At 40.1% G+C, this 19,879-nt stretch overlaps 2 protein-coding genes across 2 annotated transcripts in view; one reads left to right on the forward strand and one right to left on the reverse strand.

The window, feature by feature from the left end:
* Dhc93AB (Dynein heavy chain at 93AB) overlaps positions 1-19,879 on the forward strand; it is a 2,991,564-nt gene that overhangs the window by 900,081 nt on the left and 2,071,604 nt on the right. The gene's annotated exons all lie outside the window — the stretch shown is intronic.
* Positions 618-1,825, reverse strand: LOC137238620 (putative nuclease HARBI1). The gene is made up of 4 exons (XM_067763779.1): positions 1,752-1,825; positions 1,405-1,707; positions 1,196-1,343; positions 618-1,139 (listed from the first exon to the last, which is right to left on the reverse strand). Exons 1-4 carry the CDS (start codon positions 1,823-1,825, stop codon positions 618-620), a joined length of 1,047 nt encoding a protein of 348 aa, XP_067619880.1.

Raw genomic sequence — 19,879 nt, forward strand, 5'->3', positions numbered from 1 at the left:
GAATAGTAAGTAGAAAATTTTTCAGACAACCTGCCATAGCTGCGCAGATAGATCCATTTCGAAGGGTGCTAAGCCTTCATCATCAGTACGCTTTAGGCATGCTGTGCTAACCATTTAGCTATACAGCGGTGGTTTGTTTGACTGGCAAATTTGCTACTTCTATTCCTTTTTACCAACATTATTTATTCAGTGTTGCGCCATCTGGTGCAAATCACTGATAATGCTGTATTTTTGTTTATTGTCAATTACTTTGTTTGACATTATTGACAATTGGTAAAAGCGAACAAAAAGGAAAAAAGGAGAGGTGAAGGGGCAAAATAATAAGGAGCTGAAATGATTAGGGAAGGGGTCAAATTCGATAGATACACGCAAGTAAATTTTTTAAATATAAACGTCCTTTAATGAAGGGCTATGCACGCCCATAAGTTTTTGTTTGTGTGTTCTTTAGAGACGTCCAAATTTCTTCTACACTGGAGTAACATTTGCAAACCATGAACCTAAAGCTCTCGGTGATTGTATCCCTACTTTCAAAAAAGGAGAGTCGAAAAGGACATTTTTAGCTATGAGTAATATTATGCTTTTTATTTGGGAAATGAAATATTTACATGTGCAGTTTTTTAAAGAGTTGATATGTATCTAGACCGTGTTCTCTCTCCCTCGCGGGTGTACTGAGTAGAGTCATTTGGATCTCTTTCGAATTCATGATCATCTTCAACGATATCTACGTCCTCTGCCATATCAGCTTTTGCCATGATGTTGTGCAATATGACGCAGCTCGTAATAATAGCAGCAGCTATTTCGTGAGAATAATGTAGCACTCGATGCTTAAGCAAGCACCTAAAACGCGATTTCACAACACCAAATTCTCTTTCTATACAATTTCTTCCAGATGCATGTATCTTATTAAACTTCCGTTCTTTCGTGGTACTTGGGTTTGCAACTGGTGTGAGAAGCCATGGTTCCAAAGGGTATCCTTGATCTCCAATGAGCCATGATTCCCTTTGGTTGGAAGTAGAACTGGCGTTATGCTTGCGTATCAAATACTCGCGTAGGTCAGACGTTGCCCATATGCCTGAGTCATGTGTCGCTCCTGGAAAGTTGGCATTTAGAAATGTAAAACGCAAGCGATGGTCGCATACCTTAAAATAATTAAATTTAATAAATTGTAAATATTTTTAACAAAAGCAGAAAATACCGCTTCAACATTAATGCTGTAGTAGCCTTTTCGGTTTAGGTATTGGCTTAACGGACGCTCCATATTGTTTGAAGGCGGAGCAACAATGGCAATGTGGGTGCAATCAATTGCACCTATTGTACTTTTTATGCCGAATTTCCGGAAAAACCTTAAATAGTACAAAGATTTTCGTTATAGATTTATCTGAAAAATTTCATTAGCACGCATACCCTGTTTTAACAATATTCTCTTCTTCGACTGTGCGGGGAAACTCGATTTCACTGCCCTTAACTCTCACAATTAGTTTTGCCACAGATTTCAAACTTCTGGAAAAAGACGCCTGGCTCATAGGCATAGTGTAATTGTTGCCCACGCATGTTTGGTACGATCCATTAGCAAAGAAGTTCAATACCGATAGAACACGGATCGTTATTGGCAAGGAGGTTTGTTGATCATGGTGCGGTTCCAAGTCATCAATAAGGCGACGGCACAAAGAACGGGTCAAACGGAAATGTTGAACGAACACATTTTCACTTAAGGCAAATGGATTGCTGGATCTCTCAGGGATTTTAAGTACCTCGAGCGATCTCTATTTTCCTCATGTTCCTCATCTTCACACAATAACAGCAAAAGTAATAAGTCTTCTTCCATTTTAATTCAGACACAAACACGCAATAACGTAATTTTTAGCGCAAATTTGAATTGTCAAGAGGGTTTAAGATATTGACAACTTGTCAACCAAAGAGCTTTTTATATTTGACACAGAATAGAAAATACTTGATAAATAATCAAACTTGACAAATAAGCAAGATGGTGAATTTGTCAAGTGCACAGAATAGGCCTGTTAGTCTGATGCTAAGTAAATGAAGTCACAACAACAATAAAGCAGACAGTCACTTGTATCTACATAAACGAATCAATCATTATGTCTACACATATGTACGTATACGCAGCTGAGAAGCAACGCACAACCACATGCATATATCTGAGATACTCCCGAAAGTATGCAATGAGAGAAGCTATAAAATCGTGCATCTGTAGTTACAGCTGAGAAATTTGATAGCTGATGGCCAATTAGTAGATTCTGGAAATGGAAGCGCCTTGAAGATGCGAACGACGAAATCAGAGAGTATAAAAGGCGACACCAGTAGATGCGCAATAAGCAGTTTTAATTAAGACGCTATCTGGCGAGCAATAGCAGTATTATTTATTGTGAAGTACTTTAATAAAGGCCATTTTTCCATTATTCAATATTGCAGTTATTTATTCAACAGTTTAGTGATTCCAACCTTAGCATAAGATTGCAAATGAGGCGAATTGCAGTAAATTTGTTACAATATAATTGAGAGGGAAGTGCGACGAATATTAGCATCACTAATTGATCTCACATACCTAAGGTTATTAAATAAAGGCACAACAACATTAAAGCAAGCTACATAAACACATTAATCATTATTAACCAACATATATACAAGGCAACAGAGTGATACTCACCATCAGCCGAAGTAGTGCTCACATATACACACGCATATGCCTATGCGAGAGGCTATAAACTACAAATACATGTACATATATGGCTGGTAACCATAAAGTTCGCGAAGTTACTAGACCTTAAGAGAAATGGGTGGACGAGAGAGCATAAAAGCAACGAAAGCTGAGTAGTCAGTAAGCAGTTTGATTTAAGCACGCAATTAGTTGTGAAGTAAAAGTTATTTTGAAGTACTCTAAACGTAGTCTAAGAAAGACCATTTTGCATTATTGAATATTGGAGTTATTTATTCTACAGTTTAGCGATTAGAACGTTAGCAGATGGGTTGGAATAAGTGGAATTTCCCTAAATTCGTTACAATATCTTCAAGTAAGTTTTTGGTACGATCATTTTCAACAAGCAAATCTATATTTATATCTCCACACAGTAGTATATGTTCGTAAGTGGAACTGTATTTATGTATACATTGAAAGAGCTTATTTAAGCCATATGGCTTATTTGGATTATACACGCATACAACAAGGCAATGCTCGAAATTGTTGTAAAATTCCACCATCAAAAACTCTACAGGATCAGAATTATCTGATTTATATAGTATTCTACACTGCAACGTCCTCTTGTGGTATATCGCAATACCTCCACCCCGCTTACTTTGCTGTCTGTCATTTCTAACCAGGCAATAGTCAAGAAACTGGTAATCATTATCATTCATATCATTTTGAAACCAAGTTTCAATGACACACAGAACATGAACACTTAGAGACTTCTAGAGTTGAAATGCCAAAGCTGAAATGCTGGGTGACAATCACTCAAAAGCATCAGTACTATTATAGTGTTGAACTTGAACTGAACTATTTAAGTTCATAAACATATCTATGCTCTTCAAATTGCCAAAATAATATAATACATGCTAGAGCAGGAGCATTAAACATTAAGTATGATAGCGAAAATGAAAAATGAAAACCTAGGAACATAAGATTAAATAGTGACACATTTCAGACTAACGTTAGTTTCTGAACCAATTAAAGAATATGTATTTCATTTTAGTTATCAGCTCTTCTTTAGTTTCTGGTGCTTCCTTCACTTCCACTATGGTGGTCACCAGTTTAGGCTCTTCATTGGACTTCAGTCGTACAAGAACTTTTACACGTATTGAAAACATTGATGCCAAGTGCTTCTTTCTCTTCAATTCCGTTGGATATGATTTTACTTCTCTTAGTCTCTTTGGCAAACTCTTATTGACATATATAGATCCGTTGCTAGGTACATAAACATCCGACAATGCGAACAATTGTTTCACTATTTTCCGACGTCTGCTTTACAACAATAGGAATGTTCCTGTTACTATTACTATTTCCTTTCATTTAGTATTTGCTGAACAAGCAGAATAGTAACATCAGAGGAAGCTATTGTTTATTTGCTCGTTTCCAAACAAACGCCGTGACAAAATAAGGGAAAATCACCCTGTAGGAAAATGAACCTAGGGTAACCCTGGAATGTGTTTGTATGACATGGGTATCAAATTAAAGGTATTAAAGAGTATTTTAAAAGGGATTGGGCCATAAGTAGTTCTATAGGTGGACGCCATTTCGGGATATCGCCATAAAGGTGGACCAGGGGTGACTCTAGAATGTGTTTTGTACGATATGGGTATCAAGTGGAAGGTGTTAGTGAGTATTTTAAAAGGGAGTGGGCCTTAGTTCTATAAGTGGACGCCTTTTCGAGATATCGCCATAAAGGTGGACCAGGGTGACTTTAGAGTGTGTTTGTACGGTATGGGTATGAAATGAATGGTGTTAGTGAGTATTTTAAAAGGGAGTGGGCCTTAGTTCTATAGGTGGACTCCTTTACCAGATATCGCCATAAAGGTGGACCAGGGGTGACTCTAGAATGTGTTTGTGCGATATGGGAATCAAATGAAAGGTGTTAATGAATATTTTAAAAGGGAGTGGGCCTTAGTTCTATAGGTGGACGCCTTTTCGAGATATCGCCATAGAGGTGGACCAAGGGTGACTCTAGAATATGTTTGTACGACATGGGTATCAAATGAAAGGTGTTAATGGGTATTTTTAAAGGGAGTGGACCTTAGTTTTATAGGTGGACGCCTTTTCGAGATATCGCCATAAAGGTGGACCAGGGGTGACTCTAGAATGTGTTTGTAACATATGGGTATCAAGTGAATGGTGTTAATGAGTAGTTCTAAAGGGAGGGGAGTGGGCCTTAGATCTATAGGTGGACGCCTTTTCGAGATATCGCCATAAAGGTGGACCAGGGGTGATTCTAGAATTTGTTTGTACGATATTGGTATCAAATGAAAGGTGTTAATGAGTATGTTTAAAGGGAGTGGGCACACCATTATTAAGTGAGCTAATTAAGCAGGCGTCAGCTGCGTTAAATCAGCAAAACCCCCCTGGAGAAAAAAAGATGACCAAGCTAGGCAAGGCGATTGAGGACTTGATGCAGTTCTTCATAGGGCGTTATAATATACACGCGGAAATCAAGCGCTTGGCCTCCGTAATGAAAGTGCTGTACATCGAGTCGGCCCTAGAGGTAAAGAATTTAGAACATAAATTGCGTGCAAGCGAATGCGCCAAGGATAGAAGTCCATCACCCCCAGGAAAGCGACCGTGGAATAATTCGTACTCGACCAAGGAGAACAACGTGGTAAAACCCACTACTACACTAAAAGATGTCTTACCAGGGCACGTGGGTGGTCACAAACGACGGCAAGAAACGCAAGAGAAGACGGAGCGGAAAGAGGAAACTGCAGCCCAAACTACGGGAGAGTGGCAGTTAGCCAAAGAGAAGAGCAAGAAAAAATCACTTAAGGCTAGGCCGGATGCAATCATCATTTCCAAGGCGGGGGATGCGACGTACGCCGACATATTGCGTAAAGTGAGAAGATGCGACGAATTAAAATCCCTGGGTGATGACGTCAAAACGATTAGAAGAACGGCGAAAGGAGAGCTGTTACTAGAGCTGAAAAAATCGCAAGATGGGAAAACAAGCGCGTACCAAGCAGAAATTGAAGCGGTACTAAAGGACTCGGCTAAAGTTATAACAAAGTCCCAAATGGTCACGCTACAGTGCAGAGATCTCGATGAGATTACTACGCCCGAGGATCTCACCTTCGCTAGCAGCGAAATAGCAAGACGAGCAAAATGGTCCATAAGCAACGTCTACACACACAGCGACCATAAAGCTATTAGCGTAGAGCTGCTCGAAACTCCACGAACGGTAGCAGCAAGACACCGACAAAGTAGGAAATGGAAACAGCACATTTTCGACCCACACATATTTGACATTATCTGGAAGGACGCCATAGTACGAGAATCGCATGCGGAAGACCAGTCGATTCAAATCACTAAGTTGCTATGTATGGCATGTGATGCTGCCATGCCAAGAAGTCGCGGAAAAGCACAGCGCACTCCGGTATATTGGTGGAATGACGAAATTGCGGAAGAGCGTAGAAAATGCCACAAAGCACGAAGAATAGCGCAGAGGGCACGCTCATCACCACGATATGCAGAGCTACACAGCACCTATGTCGCACAAAGAAAGGCACTTAAAAATGCCATTAAAAAGAGCAAGAAGTTATGCTAAAGGACCGATATCACAGCAATCTACGTGCCCGATACTGATGAATATTATTGTTGAAACACTTTTCCCGGCGCAAGATCGCTGGACTTATCCAAGCGAGGATCCAGAAAGTACGGAAATTCCGCAAATTACAGAGCAAGAGGTGCTGGACGCTGCAAAAAGAGTTGCTGATAACAAATCCCCAGGACCCGACGAAGTACCAAACATAGCCCTTAAAGCCGCGATTATAACTAGGGCTACATTATTTACTGATCTTTTTAATGCCTGTATCCCTCGCCCGTGGAAACGACAAAGACTTGTCCTATTGCTGAAACGTGGTAAACAGCCGGACCAACCATCCTCATATAGGCCACTTTGTATGCTGGATTCCCTAGGGAAGATTTTCGAGCGTATAATTAGTGAGCGCCTACAGCTGACTCTAGAAAGACCAGGTGGCTTATCGAATAGTCAATATGGATTTCGCAAATCAAGATCCACCGTAGATGCAATACAAACAGTCGTCAATATAGCTAGAGAAGCTATCTCTGGAGGCCAAAATAAAAGGAAGTTCTGTGCACTGATTATGTTGGACATCAAGAATGCTTTTAACACTGCGAACTGGATGCAGATAATGGCAGCGCTGCAAAGCTTCGGCACTCCAGCTTACTTACGCAGAATTATAGGTAGCTATCTTAAAGACAGAGTACTTCTTTTTGACACGGATCAAGGAGCAAAAGAGTACAAAATCACAGGAGGCGTCCCACAGGGATCTGTTCTCGGTCCAACGCTTTGGTATGTAATGTATGACGGGGTGCTAAAGATAGATCTACCAGAAAACACGCAAATTGTGTGATATGCTGATGATATTGCAGTGGTAGTAGTGGCCAAGAAACTGGACCTGCTTCAAGCATTATGTAATGACGCCGTAGCAAGAATAAAGGAATGGCTGACCAATACAGGACTGGAGTTGGCTAGCCAAAAGACGGAAGTGGTATTAGTAAGCTCCAAACGGTCGGCGAACGAGTTAGTCTTAACTGTCGGGGATCATCAAATCACCTCAAAGGATTCCTTAAAATACTTAGGAGTGCACATTGACTCTAAGTTAACTTTCAAAGAGCACTTCAGAGCGGTGGGGGAGAAAATTATCAAAGATAATGGATCACTTATGCGAATAATGCCTAACATTGGTGGTCCGAGCGAAGCTATACGTCAGCTATTGTCCACAGTAACCAGCTCAATAATACTATACGCAGCACCAGTGTGGTATGGATCTAAACAGACCCATCAAAAATATATATTAGCCGCGTTCCGACTTGCTTCTTTAAGAATAGCAAGTGCTTATCCGACGGTGTCCGACGACGCGATCCTGGTTCTAACCCGGAAAATCCCAGTGGACTTACTGGCAAGCGAAATGGCCGATCTGTATAACACTAATATCGAGCGACCATCTGAAGAAGACAAGAAAAGAGCAAGGACACAAACAATAGCTAAGTGGCAAGAACGGTGGGTGGCCTCGAGTAAAGGGCGTTGGACTTTCACACTAGTTTGGAAATGGAATGAGCGGAAGCACGGCGAACTGAACTACCATATCACGCAGATAATGAGTGGACATGGCGGTTTCAAAGAGTATTTATGGAAGCGTAGGATAGAGGAAGATCCTCATTACCCAATGTGTACCACAGAGTTAGAAAGCGCAGAACACGTCATGTTCTACTGCCCCCGTTTCCACGAAGAAAGACTCACCTTGCATGGAGTCTTTGGGGAGGAACCTACCACGAGAAATTTAGTTTCACATATGTGCAACAGGAAAGAATGCTGGACTGCAGTGAGCAAAATGGCATTTATAGTAATGACACGCCTGATGGATGCTGAGAGGGAGCGCAGAGAAATGCGCATGCGAAGCAGTGGCGATTAAATGGACACTCAGAACAAATAGCGGGAACCTGGACGCAGGGACAACAGTAGGCTCTTAAAAAATGAGAAATATGGAACGCCACCCTGAAGTAATGCGAAAGTGGTGCCGGGGTGGGCGACGGTTCCAGAACGGGGCTGTTTTTTAGTCTACGGACACACGGTTGCTGCGACGGCAGCAATTATGGTGCATTAGGCATTTTTCAGCCTCCCCGCAAAAAAAAAAAACAAAAAAAAAAGGGAGTGGGCCTTAGCTCTATAGGTGGACGCCTTTTTGAGATACCGCCCTAAGGGAGGACCAGGGGTGATTCTAGAATTTGTTTGTACGATATGGGTATCAAATAAAAGGTGTTAATGGGTATTTTAAAAGGGAGTATGCCTTAGTTCTATAGATGGCCGCCTTTTCGACATATCGCCATAAAGGTGGACCAGGGGTGACTCTAGAATGTGTTTGTACGATATGGGTATCAAGTTAATGGTGTTAATGAGTAGTTTTAAAGGGAGGGGAGTGGCCCTTAGTTCTATAGGTGGACGCCTTTTCGAGATATCGCCATCAAGTCGGACCAGGGGTGATTCTAGAATTTTTTTGTACGATATGGGTATCAAATGAAAGGTGTTAATGAGTGGGCCTTAGTTCTACAAATGGACGCCTCTTCGAGATATCGCAATAGAGGTGGACCAGGGGTGACTCTAGAACTTGTTTGTACAATATGGTTATCAAATGAAAGGTGTTAATGATTATTTTTAAAAGCAGTGGGCCTTAGTTCTATAGGCGGACGCCTTTTCGAGATATCGCCATAAAGTCGGACCAGGGGTGATTCTAGAATTTGTTTGTCGATATGGGTATTTATTGAAAGGTGTTAATGAGTATTTTAAAAGGGGGTGGGCCTTAGATCTATAGGTGGACGCCTTTACCAGATATCGCCATAACTGTGGACCATTGGTGACTCTAGAATCAGTTTGTACGATATGGGAATCAAATGAAAGGTATTAACGAATATTTTAAAAGGGAGTGGGCCTTAGTTCTATAGGTGGACGCCTTTTCGAGATATCGCTATAGAGGTGGACCAAGGGTGTTTCTAGAATTTGTTTGTACGACATGTGTATCAAATGAAAGGTGTTAATGAGTATTTTTAAAGGGAGTGGGCTTTAGTTCTATAGGTGGACGCCTTTTTGAGATACCGCCATAAAGGTGGACCAGGGGTGATTCTATAATTTGTTTGTACGATATGGGTATCAAATGAAAGGTGTTAATGAGTATTTTAAAAGGTAGTGCCTTAGTTCTATAGGTGGACGCCTTTTCGAGATATCGCCATAGAGGTGGACCAAGGGTGATTCTACAATTTGTTTGTATGACATGTGTATCAAATGAAAGGTGTTAATGAGTATTTTTAAAGGGAGTGGGCCTTAGTTCTATGGGTGGACGCGTTTTCGAGATATCGCCATAAAGGTGGACCAGGGGTGGCTCTAGAATGTGTTTGTACGATATGGGTATCAAATGAAAGATGTTAATGAGTATTTTAAATGGGAGTGGGCCTTAGTTCTATAGGTGGACGCCTTTACCAGATATCGCCATAACGGTGGACCATTGGTGACTTTAGAATCAGTTTGTACGATATGGGAATCAAATGAAAGGTATTAACGAATATTTTAAAAGGGAGTGGGCCTTAGTTCAATAGGTGGACGCCTTTTCGAGATATCGCCATAGAGGTGGACCAAGGGTGATTCTAGAATTTGTTTGTACGACATGTGTATCAAATGAAAGGTGTTAATGAGTATTTTTAAAGTGAGTGGGCCTTATTTCTATAGGTGGACGCCTTTTCGAGATATCGCCATAAAGGTGGACCAGGGGTGGCTCTAGAATGTGTTTGTACGATATGGGTATCAAATGAAAGATGTTAATGAGTATTTTAAATGGGAGTGGGCCTTAGTTCTATAGGTGTACGCCTTTACCAGATATCGCCATAACGGTGGACCGTTTGTGACTCTAGAATCAGTTTGTACGATATGGGAATCAAATGAAAGGTATTAACGAATATTTTAAAAGGGAGTGGGCCTTAGTTCTATAGGTGGACGCCTTTTCGAGATATCGTAATAGAGGTGGACCAGGGGTGACTCTAGAACTTGTTTGTACGATATGGTTATCAAATGAAAGGTGTTAATAAGTACTTTTAAAAGGAGTGGCCCTTAGTTCTATAGGTGGACGCCTTTTCGAGATATCGCCATAAAGTCGGACCAGGGGTGATTCTAGAATCTGTTTGTACGATATGGGTATCAAATGAAAGATGTTAATGAGTATTTTTAAAGGGAGTGGGCCTTAGTTCTATAGGTGGACGCATTTTTGAGATACCGCCATAAAGGTGGACCAGGGGTGATTCTAGAATTTGTTTGTACGATATGGGTATCAAATGAAAGATTTTAATGAGTATTTTAAAAGGGAGTGCCTTAGTTCTATAGGTGGACGCCTTTTCGAGATATCTCCATAGAGGTGGACCAAGGGTGATTCTAGAATTTGTTTGTACGACATGTGTATCAAATGAAAGGTGTTAATGAGTATTTTTAAAGGGAGTGGGCCTTAGTTCTATAGGTGGAAGCGTTTTCGAGATATCGCCATAAAGGTGGACCACGGTGACTTTAGGATGTGTTTATACGATGTGGGTATGAAATGAATGGTGTTAATGAGTATTTTAAAAGGGAGTGGGCCTTAGTTATATAGGTGGACGCCTTTACCAGATATCGCCATAACGGTGGACCATTGGTGACTCTAGAATCAGTTTGTACGATATGGGAATCAAATGAAAGGTATTAACGAATATTTTAAAAGGGAGTGGGCCTTAGTTCTATAGGTGGACGCCTTTTCGAGATATCGCCATAAAGGCGGACCGGGGGTGACTCTAGAATGTGTTTGTACGATATGGGTATCAAATGAAATGTGTTAATGAGTATTTTTAAAGGGAGTGGGCCTTAGTTGTATAGGTGGACGCCTTTTTGAGATACCGCCATTAAGGTGGACCAGGGGTGAGTCTAGAATTTGTTGTACGATATGGGTATCAAATGAAAGGTGTTAATGACTATTTTAAAAGGGAGTGCCTTAGTTCTATAGGTGGACGCATTTTCGAGATATCGTCATAAAGGTGGACCAGGGGTGACTCTAGAATGTGTTTGTACGATATGGGTATCAAACGAAATGTGTTAATGAGTATTTTTAAAGGGAGTGGGCCTTAGTTCTATATGTGGACGCCTTTTCGAGATATCGCCATAGAGGTGGACCAAGGGTGATTCTAGAATTTGTTTGTACGATATGGGTATCAAATGAAATGTGTTAATGAGTATTTTTAAAGGAGTGGGCCTTAGTTGTATAGGTGGACACCTTTTTGAGATACCGCCATTAAGGTGGACCAGGGGTGAGTCTAGAATTTGTTGTACGATATGGGTATCAAATGAAAGGTGTTAATGACTATTTTAAAAGGGAGTGCCTTAGTTCTATAGGTGGACGCATTTTCGAGATATCGTCATAAAAGTGAACCATTGGTGACTCTAGAATCAGTTTGTACGATATGGGAATCAAATGAAAGATATTAACGAATATTTTAAAAGGGAGTGGGCCTTAGTTCTATAGGTGGACGCCTTTTCGAGATATCGCCATAGAGGTGGACCAAGGGTGATTCTAGAATTTGTTTGTACGATATGGTGCTGGACGCCTTTTTGAGATACCGCCATTAAGGTGGACCAGGGGTGATTCTACAATTTGTTTGTACGATATGGGAATCAAATGAGAGGTATTAACGAATATTTTAAAAGGGAGTGGGCCTTAGTTCTATAGGTGGACGCCTTTTCGAGATATCGCAATAGAGGTGGACCAGGGGTGACTCTAGAACTTGTTTGTACGATATGGTTATCAAATGAAAGGTGTTAATGAGTATTTTAAAAGGGAGTGCCTTAGTTCTATAGGTGGTCGCCTTTTCGAGATATCGCCATAGAGGTGGACCAAGGGTGATTCTAGAATTTGTTTGTACGACATGTGTATCAAATGAAAGGTGTTAATGAGTATTTTTAAAGGGAGTGAGCCTTAGTTCTATAGGTGGACGTCTTTTCGATATATCGCCATAAAGGTGGACCAGGGGTGACTCTAGAATGTGTTTGTACGATATGGGTATCATATGAAGGGTGTTAATGAGTATTTTTAAAGGGGGTGGGCCTTAGTTCTATAGGTGGACGCCTTTTTGAGATACCGCCATTAAGGTGGACCAGGGGTGATTCTAGAATTTGTTTGTACGATATGGGTATCAAATGAAAGGTGTTAATGAGTATTTTAAAAGGGAGTGCCTTAGTTGTATAGGTGGACGCCTTTTCGAGATATCGCCATAAAGGTGGACCAGGGGTGACTCTAGAATGTGTTTGTACGATATGGGTATCAAGTGAAAGGTGTTAATGAATATATTTAAAAGGGGTGGGCCTTAGTTCTATAGGTGGACGCGTTTTCGAGATATCGCCATAAAGGTGGACCAGGGATGGCTCTAGAATGTGTTTGTACGATATGGGTATTAAATGAAAGATGTTAATGAGTATTTTAAATGGGAGTGGGCCTTAGTTCTATAGGTGGACGCCTTTTCGAGATATCGCCATAAAGGTGGACTAGGGGTGACATTAGAATGCGTTTGTACGATATGGGTATCAAATAAAAGGTGTCAATTATTATTTAAAAGGGAGTGGGCCTTAGTTCTATATGTGGACGCCTTTTCGAGATAACGCCATAAAGGTGGACCAGGGGTGACATTAGAATGCGTTTGTACGATATGGGTATCAAATAAAAGGTGTCAATTATTATTTAAAAGGGAGTGGGCCTTAGTTCTATAGGTGGACGCCTTTTCGAGATATCGCCATAACGGTGGACAATTGGTGACTCTAGAATCAGTTTGTACGATATGGGAATCAAATGAAAGGTATTAACGAATATTTTAAAAGGGAGTGGGCCTTAGTTCTATAGGTGGATGCCTTTTCGAGATATCGCAATAGAGGTGGACCAGGGGTGACTCTAGAACTTGTTTGTACGATATGGTTGTCAAATGAAAGGTGTTAATGAGTACTTTTAAAAGGAGTGGGCCTTAGTTCTATAGGTGGACACCTTTTCGAGATATCGCCATAAAGTCCGACCAGGGGTGATTATAGAATCTGTTTGTAAGATATGGGTATCAAATTAAAGGTACTAATGAGTGTTTTAAAAGGGAGTGGCTCTTAGTTGTATATGTGAAGGCGTTTTCGAGATATCGACAAAAATGTGGACCAGGGTGTCTCAGAACATCATCGGTCGGGTACCGCTAATTTATTTGCATATGTATTACAACGAAGAGTATTCCTGCCAAGATTGCAAGGGCTTTTGATTTCGCCCTGCAGAACTTTGTCCTTTTCTCCTTCTACCAATGCACACCAATTTTACAAAGTTTTTTCTAAAGATATATTTTGCGTCAATAAACCAATCCAATTACCATGTTTCATCCCTTTTTTCGTATTTGGTATAGAATTATGGCTTTTTTTCATTTTTCGTAATTTTCGATATCGAAAAAGTGGGCGTGGTCACAAGGATTAGTAAATTTTTGTTCGACTTATGGCATTAAAAGTATTCTAGACAAATTAAATGAAAAAGGGCGGAGCACCGCCTATTTTGAAATTTTCTTTTATTTTTTTATTTTGTTGCACCATATCATTACTTAGTTGAATGTTGACATAATTTACTCATATACTGTAAATATATTCAACTTTTTGTTAAAATTTTACTTATAAAACAATTTTTTTAAGTGGGCGTGTTCTTCATCCAATTCCGCTAATTTTTATTTAGCACATATATAGTAATAATAGTAACGTTCCTGCAAAATTTCATCATGATATCTTCAACGACTGTCAAATTACAGCTTGTAAAACTTGTAAATTACCTTCTTTTAAAAGTGGGCGTTTCCACGCCCATTGTCCAAAATTTAAAAAATTTTCTATTCTGCGTCATAAGGTCAACCCTACGCTTTATCCGTCTTTGGTAATGAATTATCGCATTTTTTCGGTTTTTCGAAATTTTCGATATCGAAACAGTCCGATATCGTTCATTTTAAATAGCGATCTGAGATGAGTGCCCGGGAACCTACGTACTAAATTTCATCAAGACACCTCAAAATTTACTCAAGTTATCGTGTTAATGGACAGACGGACGGACGGATGGACGGATATGGCTCAATCAAAATTTTTTTTCAATAGTGATGATTTTGATGTATGGAAGTCTATATCTATCTCGATTTCTTTATACCTGTACAACCAACCGTTATCCAATCAATACTCTGTATGCAAAGCACAATAAAAGAAAACAGCTGATTTTTTTGCGTTGCCACTACGGGCATAAATTTCGCTCAAACGTGTGTACCTACGGCATACGCATACGTACGTTACACACGTCGGTGCATACCTGCAGCTTAAATATGAGCAATATATTTTGTTTAAGTTTTTTGTTATACACAAGCAATCAAATTGGATTTGTATTGCATATTTGCGTATTATTTGAGTGTTAGCAAACATTCGTGCATACGTACTACCTCATTGCTTTTTTTATCAACTACTAAACCACTACACCAGCTTAATAATTTTATTCTTACTAATACAGCCACAGTTTAAATTTTGGTGACCACTGACTTAGATTTATTGCTTTGCATATCTTGGCTAATAAATCAGGCAAACCGTCTTCGCTAGCATACAGAATACCATTAATTATCATATCAGCAGCAACAATTCCACCGCGCATGTAATAACCTCACTACTCATGTTTTCCTGGTGCAGTCACCTTACCTTTAATTGCTGTTATGCTCCGCTTTAGCTTAAAAGACAATGCCCTGCCGCCGCGAAATAAACGCGACGAGCTTCGCCTCGTTAAAAATAGAATCCCCGTAACTACACGAAGGTGAACACAATGAAAGCGAAATTTACGCGACGGTATTTCGCGACGATAGATTTACTTTTATCGGCGCCGCTGGGCAATGACGGCAAACATCCCAAGGGTTGATGCTTTTAAAATTTTGTTTAAGTATAAAAAAAGAACATAATATCCAAAAAAATAATTTTTTATATATAATTCTTAATTTTACTGCCAAAACACGTCCAAAAAAATTGGCAGGGATATCAAAAGAAGTGTTTCGGTATCATTATTAATAAACCGCGAACTATTGATTAATATTATTTAAAACTAAAATGTAATTAGCACAAACAATTGCTAAATTTTAGTTTTTTTAATCAATGTTTTCAACTAACCGGCGAACGTGCGCTGTCAAAAATTTAAGTTCATGCAAGCACATGGAAACGTACGTAATGTTCCCCATATATGTAAACTGTATTTTTTAAATTAAAGGGTTTTAGTATTAATGTTCGCTCTCCGGATTAAGATTACTGAGTATGAAACGTATCTTTCGATACAGCTCTTAACACTGGGTGTGTTTTAGCAGTCAAGTGCTAAAGCAAAGAATTAAGAAAGTTTTAATTGTTTTCGTCTTTATTTCTGTAAATGGCCACCCTGAATAAAAAACGTCAGGAAATTTCGCCCGGCATTGTGTTTCGAGTAGACGAAATATCTGCGCGTAAGATAAGAAATGTTAGGGTCCGACGCGGCGTATATAGTCGCCGCTCGGCATTGTGTTTCCAGCTTGTGTTTACAGTCTCAGCAGTCAACTCACCTATTTCCGCATTACCCTCTCTTCGGAATCATTTACTATTATACTCAGTGTGCTTTGCACACAAAGTATGTTATATGCCTGTATACACCGAATAGTAATGATGAAGTCATAACTCGTAGAGTGGAAGAAAGGCCCGGAGCATCAGTTCAGTGGTATTCGAATACGCGATCACTACACAGACCTGCTTTTGCCAGCCAGCGCCCAGATACAGCAATAATTATATTTGAACACCAGAATTACAATCGAACTGAAATAAAAACAGAACCATCGTATTTGCCACAATTCGCCAATATGACTTACCCAAACTTACCATTCATGCCTGGCAGCTCGTTTACACACGTTTGCTGGCTGCCTCCATACCCACCCTACCAATGGCCTTTTTGCTGTTGCTAAGGCCCCAGTACATAAAGTGCTCTTAAGTCACACCATGCACCAATACGTTACCACCGACATCCCGTTTGCCTCAAACCAAATAAAAAAACGAATCAGTTACCCACTCTAGCAAATTATTATTTAAATCAAAAGAGGTCAAAGTTTACATTCTTAGTCTTATTCATTCTAATCATAACTATTTTTAAAGGGAGTCCGAAAATCAAAACAATTTAATTGCATACATATAAAATTTCTATTAATTTAAATTTAAGTAGAACCTCAGTTACCCCCTCCTTAACTTGACGGTTTTGTGAATTACAAGCAAAGTTACATATATATATGTATATGCGCGTAGAAATATGCACACAAGAATGTGTAGAAGGAGTAACGAAAAAGTAAACAAAACATTAATGAAAATAAAGTAATAATTATAGACTTCAAACTAACTCTCTCAACTGCGTATACTTATATACATATGTACGTGCTTATATATTGTATCGAATTTAGGGAAACTCCGCTTATTTTATACCTCCTACTAACGTTCGTATCGCTAAATTGTGAATAAATAACTCCAATCTTCAATAATGCAAAATGGTCTTTATTAGACTACTTCGAAAATACTTCACAATAACACTTATACTTCACAAACAATAGCGTGCTTAAATTAAAACTGATTCATTATCACTTGCACTGCTCCTCTTTTATACTACTCGGTTGACTCATCAGTATTTCTCTCAGTGTCTAGATTTTTCGCGAACAGATGCTTATTTGCTTCTCCGTCTCTTATTACTGTGGGTACATGTGTTTGTGTATCTTGTCTTAAGCTGGTTGTGCTTTTTGTTGCCGTATACATGTATGACGCTACGTACGTGAAGTGTGGATGTTGTTGAGCAGCTTTTATTATTATCGGTATAGTGATCTCACGAACCTGCTAATTCGCCACACTACCCTCCATCTAAATCTGATCGTCCCGATCAGACAAACTTCCCACTCCAACGGCTACTAGATACTCAATGGTTGGAAAGTAAGGCACTCTTCTGTTCGGGGAATGGAATTTCGACACCAAACCTCTGTTCCAGGAACTCACATAGCGCATTGCCTCATCATTACTTGCGTCCATTTTTGCCTGTCTTGACATTTTATGGCTGTGTGTGCTTTTCTTCGCATGTCCAACAGATGAAGACTGATCACATTGCAATTTGCACAACATTTCTACAGGCTTTTATTCCATCTTCTCTTCCACAGTGGACTCTTCGAATATTTCTTTTAAGTGGGGTTGCTTTGTCCCAGCATGGTGTTCCTACTGGCGTTTTCTGCTGTCATCACACTTCGTGCATTGAGCAATCCATTTCCTTACAGATTTCTTGCACCCAATCCAGTAGGATCGCCGTTTGACCTCTTGCAACGTTGTCTTTACTCCCATGTGGCTTCCATCTGAGCAACTATGCGATTCCTCGATTATGTCTAGAATATTTACCGTGGGAACAACAATCTGTGCTCGATGCCGTTGGCCATCTTCTCTGTCCATTATTCGATGCATGCAACCAGATATTAATCTCAAGCCGCTCCATTGTCCCAGTAGGGTCTTCCCACTGATTCTTTCTAAACTCCCCATAAGGTGATTCTCCGAGAATTACTCTCATGCTGATATAGCCCGTGATGTGTTCGAAGCTTAGAGGTATTTCTTGGTTATTGTACATCATTGCCGTTTTCCTCATATTGATGTCAACGTCTCTCTCAGCCAAGAAATATACTCCGATGATGATTTCGTCCACAATAACCGCTACAAAGAATTTGTGATGTGTGGTAACATTGCCAATTATAATCTCGCATGATACTTCTCCCAGAACTTGGTTGCTTTCACCAGTTAGTGTCCTTAATTTAGCTACCTTTAGTGGTCTTACCCTCTTCCTGACCAAGTCGCTTCGAATAATGGAATGTGGTACACCCGTATCTAAAGCGACAGCCCGCTAATTCCCGCCGACGAGGCCACAAATGGTCACGCTACTTCTTCCATCATCTTGCAGTTTTTTTCTTGCCTCATCTCGCCTAGTTCCCAGCTCCAATGCACCTAAGGAAGTATCGCAATCACGCGCCATTTGACCAAATTTTCTGCATGAGAAGCATTTAACTGCCTTTCCCCGTTCACTGCGCATCCGGTCCCCTGTTACTCGTGACTTTGTCTTCCATTTTGCTTGTTCTGCTTCCAAGCGATGGGCTGTATTATCTGGCTTGCATAGGATCGAAGCTACTTCATGTAGCAGAGCATGCGACACTGTTTCAACAAATGTTTCTTTTGGATTCGCGTAGGCAGCTCGCTTTGTTTCCAAATCTCGTATGCCATTTATGAAGCTTTGAATTTTTATCTTTTTAATGAACTCCATGGGCTCGTCCGTGTCTGCTAGATGAGCCAACCTTTGAATGTCAGACGCATATTCCTGCAGAGTTTCACTGTCCTTTTGGATACGATTTATTAACTCCATCTGGTATATGAACTAATTGTGCCTGCATCCATAGAGCATTTCCAATGCATCCATTAAAGCCTCATAACTATCCCTTTTACATGTAGGTAGGGCCAGTCAAATTTCCGCTGCAGAATCTTTCAGCGCTAAATATAGGGCAGCTACTCCTCGACGCTCCAATTGTTCGCCTTTGCTGCTTTTTCAAACTGAAGCTTAAATATCTGGAACGAGCCTGACCCATCGAAGGATGGTATCTTTAACTTGGGAGCATTCGTGGAGCTGACACGGGAATTCGACTGCAGTTCTGTAAGCTCCTTAAATACATTCACATCTGTTTGCATTTCGTTCTGAAACTGGGCAATTTTTCTATCTTGTCTCGCTAATTGCAACCCCACCTGTTTTGTCATCTCTGCAAATAAAGTTACCAAGTTATCTATCTCTCGCCGTAATGCTGTGTACTGACACTCCACATATTCCTCAAGTTGTAATAGTTCACTGCCTTCTAGATGAAATTCATACTCAGCCGCACCAATTTTTTGCTCTTCCATAGCCTCTCGCAACCGTGACTGTAATTCCAATTGTCTGCCTATCGTTGGTAGTCCTCGCTGTCGCAGCTCCTTCGTTAGTTGCTTGATCGTAAACTCATTCAACTTTGACATCTCCGTCTTATTCCTTTAATCCTGGAATTTATTCAACAATTCCTCTTCTGACACCAATTGTAACGAATTTAGGGAAACTCCGCTTATTTTACACCTTCTACTAACGTTCGCGTCGCTAAATTGTTGAATAAATAACTCCAATATTCAATAATGCAAAATGGTCTTTATTAGACTACCTTGAAAATACTTCACAATAACACTTATACTTCGCAACCAATAGCGTGCTTAAATCAAAACTGATTCATTATCACTTGCACTGCTCCTCTTTTATACTACTCGGTTGACTTATCATTATTTCTCTCAGTGTCTAGATTTTTCGCGAACAGATGCTTATTTACTTCTCCGTCTCTTATTACTGTGGGTACATGTGTTTGTGTATCTTGTCTTAAGCTGGTTGTGCGTTTTGCTGTCGAATGCATGTATGACGTTACGTACATGAAGTGTGGATGTATGTGCAGCACTTGCTGCTTACATTATTGTTGTTCTTGAGCAGGATTTATTACTATTGGCATAGTGATCTCACGAACCTG

This window comes from Eurosta solidaginis, chromosome 1 (assembly GCF_040869045.1).
Source record: "Eurosta solidaginis isolate ZX-2024a chromosome 1, ASM4086904v1, whole genome shotgun sequence".
NCBI lineage: Eukaryota > Metazoa > Arthropoda > Insecta > Diptera > Tephritidae > Eurosta > Eurosta solidaginis.

What these genes read in the sequence shown, in the direction of transcription:
- LOC137238620 (XM_067763779.1), bottom strand. Translation starts at nt 1,825, where the DNA reads ATGGAAGAAGACTTATTACTTTTGCTGTTATTGTGTGAAGATGAGGAA. An exon ending in GAGAATATTGTTAAAACAGG is followed by an intron (nt 1,344 to 1,404) that starts GTATGCGTGCTA and finishes GTACTATTTAAG; the next exon opens with GTTTTTCCGGAAATTCGGCA. An exon ending in ACAGCATTAATGTTGAAGCG is followed by an intron (nt 1,140 to 1,195) that starts GTATTTTCTGCT and finishes AATTATTTTAAG; the next exon opens with GTATGCGACCATCGCTTGCG.